This window comes from Neoarius graeffei, chromosome 6, assembly GCF_027579695.1.
Source record: "Neoarius graeffei isolate fNeoGra1 chromosome 6, fNeoGra1.pri, whole genome shotgun sequence".
Classification (NCBI taxonomy): Eukaryota; Metazoa; Chordata; class Actinopteri; order Siluriformes; family Ariidae; genus Neoarius; species Neoarius graeffei.
Window position 1 is genome coordinate 93,452,616 of NC_083574.1, and position 14,422 is coordinate 93,467,037.

Below are 14,422 nucleotides of genomic sequence, written 5' to 3' on the forward strand. Positions count from 1 at the left end.
TTTCTATTCATTTTACAACTTATGGTGGGAAATAAAAGTGTGACTTTTCATGGAAAACACAAAATTGTCTGGGAGACCCCAAACTTTTGAACGGTAGTGTGTATATATATTTTTTTGTTAAATGTACAGAAGGTGTCTCTTGCTCTTCGTGTTAATGCCATGTTTTTGCTGCAGTCGTGGCAGTGTGTGTGTGGGTTGATGTTTTGATGAACCTGTCTGCTCTCCCATGAGGTGTGATGAGCGAGTGAAGCGTTACTAATCTTTCCAAACACCTGTAGACACCAAACAGCCTTATGTCTGTGGATGTGTGTGTGTGTGGGTTTTTTTTTTAATTGTAAGCTTCTGTCATTAAATTAACATGAAATCGAGTGGATTTGGGATGAAATGGTGTGTGTGGTTGGGGGTGTGTGTGCTGGGGCTTTTTGTGGTGGCTGCTGTGGCAGAACAGAGCTGCAAACTCAAGGCCAAGTTCAACCTGAACGGCTACAAGAACGTGGAGAAGAAGAAGGTGGTGATCGGGGGGATGTTCTCCGTGCACAACCGGCTCGCCGACACCGACACCAACACCTCGTCCAGCCCAGTGTCATCTGGCTGCGAAGGGTAACGTTAAAATAATGTGTCTCATTCATTTATTTCACAGGGAGGTTTTTTTTTTTTAAATGCATGATTGTCCTGGAGTGGGTTCAGTAAACTTGTGAAGATGTTGAATTGTAGTATTTTACACTAGTGACCTTGTAAATGTAAATGTGTCTATTCTAGCTGTTACACCTGCAAATGTTTTGTCATATTAATACCCTGTTAGTATCAATAATTATCCATCCCAAAATGGCCATTTCTATATTTATATCAATTCAATTCACCTGTCAGGAAATGTTGAATCTATGCTTTTAATAATCCTTCATGACCACCTGCTACCATACAATTTAATTAAAACAATAGCTCATCATTGGTTACCATGGTTACTGCTGATGGGCATATTATACCTGTCTGAAATAGTCAGGCTCCGTTCCTATTTCTATAAAAGCATGTTATTATGATTATATATATACTCTGTGTGTGCGTCTCGAGATGTACAGGACTTGGACGTATTTATCACATTTTTATAATTCTGTATCTTTTCATTTATCCATCTTCATTAAGCACTTGATCCTGGTAAGAGTCCCAGTAAGACCAGGCAAATCCACTGGGAGGGCATCAGGCTTAGAGATTTGGGTCATGAGGGTCATAATGCTTAAAAGCCACAGCCTAAAATATTGATTTGCTCCTTTCCTTCAGAATATCATCACAGTAACCTGGAAGCCTGTTTCCGCCACTTGAAAGAAAATGAAGTTGCGTAGTATGGCGTAATAATGAGACTGTAACTCATACAGGGATTGTGATGGATTGTCATGTTTATGACTTACGGGATGATAATGACTCTCTGACTCTGTTTCATCATGATGATGATTTTTCTCAAAATTCTGACTTGTCTATTATTTGGGTAAAGTAAGCCATCATGAGATACTAAAGCATTGAGAGAGGAAGTCTCAATTATGAGGAAATTATCTTATGAGATGGTTATTATTGAGATAGTAAGCCATAAGATATTATGAGAGTAAGTCATTATGAGATAGCAAGTCATAATTTTGAGATACTAAGTAATTATTATGAACTAGCAAGTCATAATTATGATTTGCTATCTCATAATAATGAAGTAAGCCATGTGTCGTCATGAGAGAGCAAGTCATAATTATGAGATGTCATGTCATTGAGATAGCAAGTCATAATTTTGAGATACTTAGTAATAAATCATTGTTATGAGAAGTCATAATTATGAGATACTAATCATTGTCATAATTGAGATACTAATTCATAAATCACTGAGATAGCAAATCATAATTGAGATACTAATTCATAAATCATTGAGATAGCAAGTCATAATTGAGATACTAATTCATCAGTCATTATTATGAGATGTCATGTCATGAGATAGCAAGTCATAATTTTGAGATACTAGGTAATTATTATGAACATAATTATGACTTGCTAGATTTGCTATCTCATAATAATGAGGTAGTAAGTCATGTGTCGTCATGAGAGCAAGTCATGTCATTATTATGAGATGTCATGTCATTGAGATAGCAAGTCATAATTTTGAGATACTAAGTAATAAATCATTATTATGAGAAGTCATAATTGAGATACTAAGTCATAATTATGAGATAGCAAGTCATAATTGAGATACTAAGTCGTAAGTCATTATTATGAGATAGCAAATCATTATTTTGAGATACCAAGTAATAAATCATTATTATGAGAAGTCATAACTGATATACTAAGTAATAAGTCATTATTATTAGATGGCAAGTCATAATTGACAAAGTCATTATCATAATGTCATAATTGAGATACTAAGTCACAAGTCATTGTTATGAGATAGCAAGTCATTATAAGGTACAAAGTAAGTCATTATTATGAGATAGTATCTAAAAATTATGGCTCGCTAAGTCATGTCATTATTATAAGGTAGCAAGCCATAATTATGAGCAATTGTCTCATTATTGTGGTCGTGGAAAAAGGCTTCCATATTTAAATAATTTAAAATAAATTTTAAATTGATGTACAATTTAATGGGATGGGGGAACCCCACAAATAAATGTTGTATGCAGTTAAAATGTATTATATCTACACTTTTTAGCCCCTTTTAAAGGTTCAAAATGAAAAGAAAGTCAATGAGCACAAATGCCCTGAAGTATTACACGCAGAAAAGTAAAACTGAGGTGATGATAACCTAAAACCAAGCTGTCCTGAGCAAATCCAGTTATCTTAATGTTATGTACTCGTTACTATTAATGAAAGTAATTTGTTGCATTACACTGACATCTGGTGGCGGAATGTGGCATCACATGACCAGGTCAACCTGCTAATCGAATAAAAACATAATTGGGATGCTGATTGAGTTGATACGATTCTGAATTCATGCTGTTCCATGTTTATCTCCTTGTGCATCTCTGTGTCAGGTTTAATTTCCGTACTTTCCGCTGGACGCAGACGATGCTATTCGCCATTAATGAGATCAACAGTAAGAAGGACCTGCTGCCCAACACTGACCTCGGTTATGTCATCTATGACTCATGCTTCACTATCTCCAAAGCTGTGGAAGGAACTCTGACCTACCTGACTGGTCAGGACGAGGCCGTGCCCAACTACCGCTGTGGGAACGGGCCTCCGCTCGCCGCTATGGTGGGAGCAGGAGGATGTGATCTCTCTGTCGCAACGGCTCGGATCCTCGGCCTTTACTATTTCCCACAGGTGAAGGGTGTCCTGTTTCTGGGTTGGGTTTGGTTGAGTTTGGTCTTCATGTGGAATCAGCCCAAGTAAATTCTTGGACTGTGTTCAGAAAGTTACTTTGAAAGTAGAGTTGAAATGAGAGCTAAATCCCACTATACCACTATGATCAAATAGTTGAACAGCATTGTGGGTAGTGTAGGAAACCATTAGCCAAAGTGAAAATACAGTACGTAGATCAACATGTTGATTGAAAAAAAGTTGAAAATAATACATAAAGATTTCTAACCCTCACTGTTAATGACTGTATCTCAGGTGAGCTACTCGTCTTCATGTTCAGTCCTCGAGAGCAGGTTCCAGTACCCCACCTTCTTGCGCACTATCCCGAACGATGACCACCAGTCGGTGGCCATGGCTGAGCTGGTTCTGCGTTTCGGATGGACCTGGGTGGGCACTATCGCTTCTGACGATGACTATGGCAAATACGGCATCAAGCGTTTCAAAGAGGTCGTAGAGGAGGCGGGCGTGTGCATCTCCTTTTCCGAAACGCTACCCAAATTCAGTGCTCCTGAAACCATCAAAAGCATCGTCGAAACCATCAGGGTATCCACAGCCAAGATCATCGTGGTCTTCTCATCTGATGTGGATCTGAGTCCGCTGGTGGAGGAAATACTGCTCCATAACATCACTAACCGCACGTGGATCGCCAGCGAGAACTGGGTTACATCCGCACTCATCGCCCGCCAGCCCAACGTTATGTCCTTGCTGGGTGGAACGATTGGCTTCGCTATAACTCGGGCACAAATCCCAGGCCTGCGTGAGCACCTTCTGAACATCGACCCCTACCAGGACGCTCTGACTGAGGAGTTCTGGGAAACAGCCTTCAACTGTACACTCAGTTACAGCCGAGCACTCAGCAGAACCCGAGAACAGCTGGCCACAGAGGTAGGGAATGCCACAGCATCGCGAGCAGCAGCCAGGTTGGTACCGCAAGGCTTGTGCACCGGGAAGGAAAGTCTCGTGGAACTGAATAACACGTATTCGGACGTGTCCCAGTTGAGACTGACGTATAATGTGTATAAAGCCGTGTACGCAGTAGCCTACGCTTTGCACAACTTGGAGTACTGCGTGCCTGGCAAAGGACCTTTTGTAGGAGGCTCTTGTGCTGACATCACCAACTTTGAGCCTTGGCAAGTAAGTAGGTAATTTCTCATCTACAGATACAAACGAGGTGTACTTTTTTTTTTAGAAAGCTTGTCAGGAAGGTTCACTGTGTGTCTTGCTGAGATTAGATTTGTACGTTAGTACTAGGACCGCGAGTTGGCATAGTGGTTAGCATGTCCACCTTTCGACTGAGAGATTGTGAGTTCTCCTCTGGTTGGGTCATACCAAAGACCATCATAAAAATGGTACCTACTGCCATCTGGCAAGGCGAGTAGGGAGTCAAACTCTAGCAGTTACCAGAGGACCAGCCCTCCACTGTAACCCTACGTATGTAATAGGCGAGAGGCCGAGGGCTACCGAGATGGAGATTGATGCCACCCGTTGTGCCTTGTGGCATGGGAAGGACTTTGATTTGTTTGGTACTAGGATCTCGCAGGACACAACAAAAAGTTGTGCTGTGCGAGTGAGAGGTTCTTTACTTTCACGCGAGTTTGATATGAAGCTTGTGCGGCAAACAAAGACGACGTGAATGTGTTCTGCTTTGTGATGCATTTACAGCATTCGTTCATTCATCTGTAGTAACTGCCTGATCAGCGTTATGGTGGTTTTAAATTAGGTTGTTTATATTTTGGGAAAATATCACCAAACATTTCTACTTCAGATCAATTATGAACTGGAGTGATGCAGCTGAGGTCAGTGGTGTTGTCGAGTCACTAAACCTCGAGTCCAGTCTCGAGACCCAGTCATTAAAGTCCAAGTCATTAAAGGTCCCATGGCATGAAATTTTCACTTTCTGAGGTTTTTTAACGTTAAAATGAGTTCCTCTGACCTTCTTAAGTCACCCCAGTGGCTAGAAGTTTCATAATGTGTAAACCAAACTATGCCCAATATTTGAGAATGGCGCGTCAAAACTCTGGCGCGTCAAAAGCTCTTCCCTTGCCGACGTCAGCAAGGGAGATGATCCCCACGCCCCCCCTCTGGATTCCCACCCACTGTATGGATTGCCCGCCCAGCTCAAAAGTTGCCACCAAACATGGAAATTGCGCTGTACATGGATGTGACAACACAGAAAGGAGTCTGTTTTTACTGCCGACGGGAGAGCCCCTGAAGACGCAGTGGCTTAATTTTATTTACTCCAATAATACGCCGTCGAGTCTACCTAAGACGGTGTATGTTTGTCGGAAGCATTTTCCTGATGAATGTTTCCACAACTTGGGACAGTACAGGGCAGGTTTTGCACATCAACTGTCACTGAAGCCTGGGTCCGTACCAAGCATCCCTGCCGCATCAGCCACAAACACCAAACAAGTAAGTGTATAACTGTTAAGTCGTTTTGCCATGTTTTAAAATCGGTGCCACGTTAGCCTTGCAATGGCTACATTAGCTGTGCAGCTAACCGCTCCCTGCAGTTAGCCAGGTACTCTGCGCTACAAAACCAAAAAGCATGCAGCATGCTCTGTTAAACTGAGTTTAGTCTGGAAATTGACTGTAACTTATGAGCTTATGTTTTGCCGTGTTTTAAAATCGGTGCCACGTTAGCCTTGCAATGGCTACATTAGCTGTGCAGCTAACCGCTTCCTGCAGTTAGCCAGGTACTCTGCGCTACAAAACCAAAAAGCGTGCAGCATGCTCTGTTATAATAGCCAATCAAAACAGTTTTTACAAAGACACCCACATTCTTTTTTTTAAGTCACTCGTTCATTTTATTTGTTTGTTTGTTCAGTAAAACCCCAAACATTTGTTGAATTTATTTTATTTCCTCGCGTCGCACCTTAATGACGTCAGCGCGCGGTATTTTTCCCTTCGCGGTTTGTTCCTTCTCTCTCGCCATAGTAAGACACCCACATCCGCTTGTTCTGACCCACTGGAGGTAGCGTCATAGTGCTGTTAGCCAATCAGAGGTAACATGTTTACATGCCATGAATATTAATGATAAGACCCACCCCCACCCTCTACCCTTCTCCGCCTCCTGCTTCTCATTAGCAAAACGACGCACTGGGAAAAGCGCTGAAATGGGGCTTTCTCCCAGGAGGCTATATCTACGTGCCGAGGGTTCATTTCGAGAAAGGCTGCGGATATAACATCCGGAAACCTCCATGAGCCCGTTTAAAGCATCAACAAACCACCATGCCATGGGACCTTTAAAGAAAATTTCGAGTCGAGTCCGAGTCGTCCGAGAACAAGACTCCAACCGCACCATTTAACGGTGTCTTTATGTGAAAGCGTTTCTGCTACTGTGTCGGACTAACGTTTCTGCTCGACTGCCCCGTTTTAGTTAACAGGCTACAGATAAAAAGCTTGTTCATCGCTCAGCAAGCCCCGCCCACTATCAACAGGGCAAATAACACGAGAGAGGGTTAACACTAGCTAGTTCATTGCTCAGCAAGCAAGCCCCGCCCACTACCAACAGAGCAATGAACATAGCGTGTCACGTCCTTCTCTGGGTGGATTCTCGCCAAATGACGATTGAAGTTCGAGGTCGTCCCCTCGATAGTTCTTCTACATATGGAACACACAGCAGGGCATTTTTTCCCACTGCACGAGAAGTCTGTAGAAGCAAAGCGGACAATCCTAGCGACGTTCTCTCCAGGCATTTGAGCGCCGTTAACGTTAGTTTGTTCTTGAACATGACGTATGAACAGGTGAACGTGCATTCCTCAAGTTCTGGACTCGAGTACTACAAGCCTGGCTGAGGTTGAGGAACTGTCAAAGCCAGAATTCACACACTATACTGATAATGTTTCAGAACACCTTCAGATTTAAGCCACTCCAACTTTTTTTGGTTTAAATCCAAATTCAGATCGAGATATTATCTGCATTACACCTCTCGGAAACATTCTACCAAAGAACAGTGTACTATCTCTCTCTCTCTCTGGGTTCTAACAATATTTCCTCTTCATTAGTTGATGTACTACTTGAAAAACTTGCACTTCAAAGTCCCCTACACCGGAGAGGAGATATCCTTCGACGATGGTGAAGTACCTGGGTATTACGAGATCCTTAACTGGCAGCGGGCTTCAGACGGAGGGGTCGCGTTCGCAAGCATCGGATACTATAACAGCACAACGCTTGCTGAGGAAAAGCTGTTCATCGATAACTCCTCCATCATCTGGTATAACGACATGCTGCAGGTTGGTGAGCTCCATAAACAACATTCAGCTACACAGACACCGGAGTCACACTGCTGTATAACATCGTGAGAGAAAAATACAGACTGGTGAGGTTTACTCATCAGAAGGTTATGAGTTCATATCTACAAGTAACTCGGGAATATAAGTATCCCCTCTCCCTTGGTATCTGTTAGAACCAGGAACCACAACTGGGGTTATATGTTATGAATCTTAACACAATAACCAGTCATATTGACATGGAACTTGATGTTTGACCACAAATTGTCCCTGTGATTCCATGTGATCCTGCGCTGTTGGTTTTGCAGGCGCCGCGCTCTGTGTGTAGTGAGAGATGCCAACCCGGCACACGTATGGGCATCCGGCAGGGAGAACCCGTCTGCTGCTTCGACTGCATCCCATGTGCAGATGGAGAGATTTCCAACACTACAGGTCAGATCATGATGTTCACTTGTTTATACGGACACATCCACAAAAAAATACACAAGTTAATCAAAAGAATTTTAATTTTGAACTGGTTCGCCGTCTCGTCGGCGGGAAAACACTGGGAGTGACGTCATCAGAGTGAAATATCAGGAACTATCATCCATCCAGGACACTTTTTTGATGGAATAAAAACATGTGTTCTATTCCCTTCTCATGGGTTTCATTCATTTGGTTTGATAGCATGCAATGTTGTTAGCATATCGCTTATCCTACATGTATTACGTCACTCTACCAGATGGAGAATGGGAGTTGAATATGGTTTACAATATTGCACGGTTGTTAAGACAACATGACGTCACAGGGGTTTTTTCTAGAAAAATTTAGTATGAGGGCGCTCACCATGGCGGGCGGGGGGGGGCCGGTTGTCCCCCCCCGCCGTGCAAAGCCTTTGAAAAATGCTCCAATGGGACATTCTGAGGCTATCTGAGAGGGAAATTGTAACAAATTGTCTGTCAACATTGAAAAAGAAAGAAGTAAGGCCAAATTAAAAAAAGTGTGTTTCCGGTAACCCGACCGATCGAGAATTTCCGCGTCGAAATTGCCGACCGTAAAGTTTTTATTACAAATTTCCCTCGATATTTTAGTGTAAGCGGCGTTGGTTTGTCATAATTTTTTGTTTCAACGCATTCAAGTTGTGAAAGAAACGATAAAAAGTAAAATGTTTCGCCACTTCTATCAGCCCTCCTGCATAAACTGAGCCGAGCCGCCATTTTGAATCCTCATTCAAGGCTGTAATGCAAATTGCTTCCTTTTCAGTATACAAGTGCACTTCCATGGCAGGGAAAAACACTACGTTTTGCCGCCTATGTAGTCCCCTATTTATACAAATAGGAGTCATTCAGGATTCAGCCATGTTTTTGCTCGACCCAAGTTCTACAGTAGGCTAGGCGAGGCCGTCTGCTTTTAATGGAAGTAGCCTAGCCTAGGACGTTATTTTCACGTTATTTCTTGATAAGGTGTTTTCACGTTATTACATGAAAATATCATGAAATATCGCTTCCGTAGATCATAACTCGAACTCTCGCGATATTTTTTTTATTCGTTTAAAGATTTAAAACACTTATTTTATTATGATGTGTGGTATAAAGGATTCTGTGCCAAAATACTATTTTGTAAGAGGTTTACTTGTGTTAATTTTTTCGAACAAAATAAAAAAAAATTAAGGAAAAAAATACTTTCCTACCTACCGACCTTATTTTAGTATTTCATGTTACCGGAAACACACTTTTTTTTTTTTTTTTGGCCTAATCTTCTTCTGCCCCGGACAGTCTTTGGCTTTCTTCCGCTTTGTGCCGCGGGATGACATCTTTAAATGCCCAAGTGTCAACAAAAACAACTCGCGAACTACTTCTGTCAAAAGCTCCCGCGCCGGTGGGTGAAAGGTCATTCAGTCTCGAGAAATCTCGCTCTACAAGTCAGCTGACCTTGTATGTAACCCATGTCAAATCTCGCAAGAGCAGCCGCGACAACTAAACAACATGGCGCCTCAGTCTGGAAAACGCCAATTCGGATTGTTTTTGCACCGTCTGGCGGTGTATCTACTATGATTGGAATATTTTTGGAGCAATTATAATGTATTTGATGATCAGACACATTGTCACGTGGTGTTGCTGGGATGTTTTCACGGAGTCGGTAAGGGGGCGCACGCCGAGAGTAAGAGGGCGCAGCGCCCCTGTTCCCCCGTTTAGACGAAAGCCTGCGTCAGAAACGTAAAACTCCCGCGCTCGTGAGCGACCCTGACAATTTGTAAACAAACATGGCCACCAGGTTCGCGTCTTTAAATACGATAGATTTTGAGAGAATTTTGGAAGAGAAAGACGCGTCGAACACCCAAAAGGAACGTGTATGTGTAATATAATAATAATAATATTGTCTGGCTTTTTTTCATGCTATATCAGATATATTCCATTCAGCTATTCGTCTTCGACTCGTTCAGTATCATGCTAGCTGAATGGAATATATCTGATATAGCACGAAAAAAAGCCAGACAATATTATTTAAATATGTCACTCAGATCCGTGATGTATTTCGTCTGAAAAATGCGAGTTTTTCAACACGAGAAGATAAACTTCATATCTTCAAGCCAACGTGTGATTTTCTTATTATATCGACACACTCGCAAACAAAAAAGTCCCCAAATTTATCAAAACAACTCACTCATCACTTTCCTCATGAGTCAGATATAGAGATTTATGTCCCGGTTTTGGTTCTCCATGTCCCGGATGGAGCTCGGATGAAAAATACAAGTGGCGTATTTCCCAGTAAAACACTCGCGTCTATGTGTATATATATGTTATTTCCCAGCTGGGAGGTCCGTCTCGTGAAATACCGTGACCAAGGTCTTGAAAGTACTGAGCGAGGCCCTCTGGTAAATAATATATTTATTTTTTTCTTTACCAAATTCTAACAGAAAACGAGAGCGCCCGAAAGGGAAAACCGAGCCGAGCCGCCATTTTGAATCCTCATTCATGGCTGTAATGCAAATGGCTTCCTCCTCGGTATACAAGTGCACTTCCATGGCAGGAAAAAAACTACATTTTGCCGCCTATGTAGTCCCTTATTTATACAAAATTGAGTCATTCAGCCATGTTTTTGCTCAGCGTTAGCAACAGTTAGAGGTTTTTAGCTTTCTCCTGAAATGTTTTCTTTTATTTCTTCTTCCTCAGGGTAGTAAAACTCGCTTTCGCTGTGAACACTGTCGTTATCGCTATCCATGCTGTAAAATTAATGCTATTCTCCTGAGAAATGCTGGCAAACATTTATAAGATTTTTGATAATCTTATTAAAAAAAGATAAATGTTGACAAAAAGCGAGCGAGTCACCAGAGTAACCGGGGTCCGTATCGTAGGATACAGACCCGCTCGCCAGCCAATCAGAGCGTAGGATTAGATGGAAACTGGACCACGAAAAAAAAAATTAGTAACTCGGTGCAATCAGGTACATTTTATCCTCAAACTCTCAATGATGATTGCTTGAATTACACACACGTCACACACAATATATCCAAAACATTTTCCGTACAGTAGATACTACAGTGTTAAAGTGCCATTCCACCATTGGATGTATTCTTTGGCATAAAATACAATATATTTTATGACAACATGACTAGACAGAGAAATCTTTTAGCTTCAAAATGATATATCAAACATAATTTTTTTGACAGCGACAAGTATATTAATTTTGCGACCAAAGTCACCTACCCTTTAAATTTCCGCGCGTGATGTCATCGGCAGGTTCCCCTTCTTGTGTACCACGTCACGTGTGACGTGGCACAGATTATCAGCAATGGCAGATAGAACGCGATTTCCACTTGTCGATTGCTGTGCCGATATTCACCATCGACCGTCTCCTTCGGGCATCACTTGCTATTTTCCTTCGCTTCTTTTCCGAAGCTGACAATCGCGTTCTATCCGCCATTGCTGATAATCTGTGCCATGTCACATGTGACGTGGTACACAAGAAGGGGAACCTGCCGATGACATCACGTTTCACTACCGCGCGGAAATTAAAAGGGTAGGTGACTTTGGTCGCAAAATTAATATACTTGTCGCTGTCAAAAAATTATGTTTGATATATCATTTTGAAGCTAAAAGATTTCTCTGTCTAGTCATGTTGTCATAAAATATATTGTATTTTATGCCAAAGAATACATCCAATGGTGGAATGGCACTTTAATATTTCATCCATACTAGTCGAGATCACTCAAAGTCAATAAACTACAGTCAGTAAAGCAAACCGTTAATCAAGATTTCAGTGACTTTTTTTAATTATTATTATTATTATTATTATTATTATTTTTATTATTATTTCATTATTTTTTAGTTTGGACATTTTGGCTGATTTTATTGCATTCTGCACCTTTCTTGTGGAAATAATAGTGATTTAAATTAGAAAAGTGACTGGAATGATGAATTATTAACTACAGTACACCATCTTTCATAATTATTGGCACACTTTTGAAATACCAGAAAAAAAAAATGCACACTAACAGAAGGAGGAACTACTTACCTTTTCACTGACTTTTATTATTATTATTATTATAGCATTTTATTTATCAAAATTCATGTTTCAAAATTATTGGCACCCTAAAAGCATACGAGTAATATTTTTTCAAAATATGTAGAAAAAAAATATTATTATAATATTTTTTAAAAATAATTTTATAATACTTTGGAACACTTTTTATTTGCATCCACTTCCCAGTAACTCTGTTATTGCCTTTTAACCATGTCCTGTTCCTTTGGGGTTTAAAAATGTACTCAAGTAAGACAGATGTCTGTTCTAATGTATTTTTATTTTTAAATATTCAAAAAACCAACCCATAGAGTTAAAAAGCAGATAAAAGTCCTATGAAGCACAATCATCAGTGCGATATTTTTAGTTTAGTTTTTTTTAAGTAAGGGTGCCAATAATTCTTGAGGACATAATTTTGTGGTACGTTAGTCCATTGCTATGTGTCCGTTGCTGTGTGTGTGTTGATTAATACTGTATATAATATGACATGGAAGTAAATAGAAAATCAAAACCGTTATATTGAGGAAATGGTAGAAACAGGAAATAAATAAAGGATCTGTTGTTCTGAACAGATGCCAGAGGCTGCATCCAGTGTGATGAGGACTACTGGTCCAACGCCAACCATGACGCCTGTGTACCCAAGACTATTGAGTTCCTGGACTTTGGTGAGCCTCTGGGCATCACGCTGATCGTCATCTCTGTTTTTGGTGCTCTCCTGACCATTGTAGTGATCATCGTGTTCCTAAAATACATAAACACGCCCCTGGTGCAAGCCAACGACGCGCTGCTGAGCTTCACCCTGCTGCTGGGGTTGGTGGTCACGTTCCTTTGCTCCATCGTTTTCCTGGGTAGGCCAATGCTCTGGTCCTGTATGACCAGCCAGGTGGCGCTAGCGCTCGGCTTTGCCCTGGCTCTGTCGTCCATCATGGGCAAATCGTCTCTGTTGATGCTCAGAGCGAGAGCCATCAAGGCCATGAAGGCAGCAGCTAAAGCGGCCAAAGCGGCGGCGGTGGCCTCCGAGCAGAGCGGCGACACAGCGGCGATAGCTCCAGCCATACCGCAGAAAAACGACATCGATCCGATCAAACCTCCTCAACAGAAAACCATGATGATCGTGTGCACACTGATCCAAGCCATAGCCTGCACCGTGTGGCTCATCCTGCTCCCTCCTCATCCCGTGAAGAACACGGCCGCCCAGAACATCAAGATCATCCTGGAGTGCGATCCAGGCAACATCATCTTCATCTGCTGCATATTCGGTTATGATGTGCTCCTGGCGCTGATGGCGTTCGTGTTCGCCTTCGTGGCGCGCAGGCTTGAGGACCACTTCAACGAGGGAAAGTGCGTCACCTTCGGTATGCTGGTGTTCTTCATCGTCTGGATCTCGTTCGTCCCTGCGTACCTGAGCACGCGGGGAAAGTTCATGGTGGCTGTGCAGATCTTCGCCATCCTGGCTTCGAGCTTTGGCTTACTCGCGTGCATCTTCCTGCCCAAGTGCTACGTGCTGCTGGTTAAACCTGAAAGGAACAAGGAGGAGCTGATGGTGCCCAGGGCCAAGAGGCCTGAATCTGGAGCCACTGGAACATCTGCATCAGTCGCCACCACCAGCACCGAAGCTAACGGCCCTATCGCCACCATCAACGGATGACCAAAAGTCAAAATGTGCGTTTCTACATCTAATAACCGGAACATTTTCAATTATTTTTTAATTTAACACAAAAACCAAATGAAGGGACAGAAAAAAGATGTCTAAGACGAGGTAAAAAAAAAAATCACAATTCGTAGAGACGACACACAACAATCTAAAGCTCATCAGGATGTTATTCAGTGCATGTAGCAGTACGAGTCATGCTCACGCTTTTCTCCTTAATGAAAAACCGCCACCATCTCGACTTCTCTAAAAACATTATAGCTCTTCCATCCTATTTATTGGATAATATTTTTGTGAAACAAATGAAAACATCTTCATTGTTCTTTAAATATTTAATAATTAGAATGTTGCTTTTCATTTGTATTGAATAACGGTGCGAGTCAAATGATTGAATCATCTTAAAACATCAACCTGTATTTCACACAGTGCGAATAATATGACCGATATTTATTTTATTCTCTTGTTGATTTCAGAAATTGATTGTTACCTTTTTTTTTCCTTTTGAATGAATAAATTAATTATGTTCAGTAGATTTTGTTTGAGATTGTATTTTTTTCGACATTAAAGTTGAATACGGTGAGTCCACAAGAAGATGCAGGTCAGGAGGTGGAGGAGCATCGTTTTATTTCGGCTTTGGATGAAAATGTGTGAACTGATGAACAATCATAGACGGGAGTAAATAACAGTGTAGAAGTATATAATAATAACAATA

The 14,422-nt window shown here is 41.5% G+C and overlaps 1 protein-coding gene across 1 annotated transcript; it reads left to right on the top strand.

Annotated features, from left to right (window-relative positions):
- The first annotated feature begins 358 nt into the window (after positions 1 to 358).
- Positions 359 to 13,707, top strand: LOC132888440 (vomeronasal type-2 receptor 1). Its single transcript, XM_060924491.1, has 6 exons — positions 359 to 600; positions 3,000 to 3,291; positions 3,583 to 4,461; positions 7,335 to 7,562; positions 7,868 to 7,991; positions 12,632 to 13,707. The coding sequence occupies exons 1-6, from the start codon at positions 359 to 361 to the stop codon at positions 13,705 to 13,707; spliced, it is 2,841 nt and encodes a 946-aa protein (XP_060780474.1).
- The last annotated feature ends 715 nt before the right edge of the window (positions 13,708 to 14,422 follow it).

Coding starts and splice junctions, on each gene's coding strand:
- LOC132888440 (XM_060924491.1), top strand. CDS start 359: ATGAAATCGAGTGGATTTGGGATGAAATGGTGTGTGTGGTTGGGGGTG. Junction 601..2,999: donor GTGTCATCTGGCTGCGAAGG/GTAACGTTAAAA, acceptor TCTCTGTGTCAG/GTTTAATTTCCGTACTTTCC. Junction 4,462..7,334: donor CCAACTTTGAGCCTTGGCAA/GTAAGTAGGTAA, acceptor CCTCTTCATTAG/TTGATGTACTACTTGAAAAA.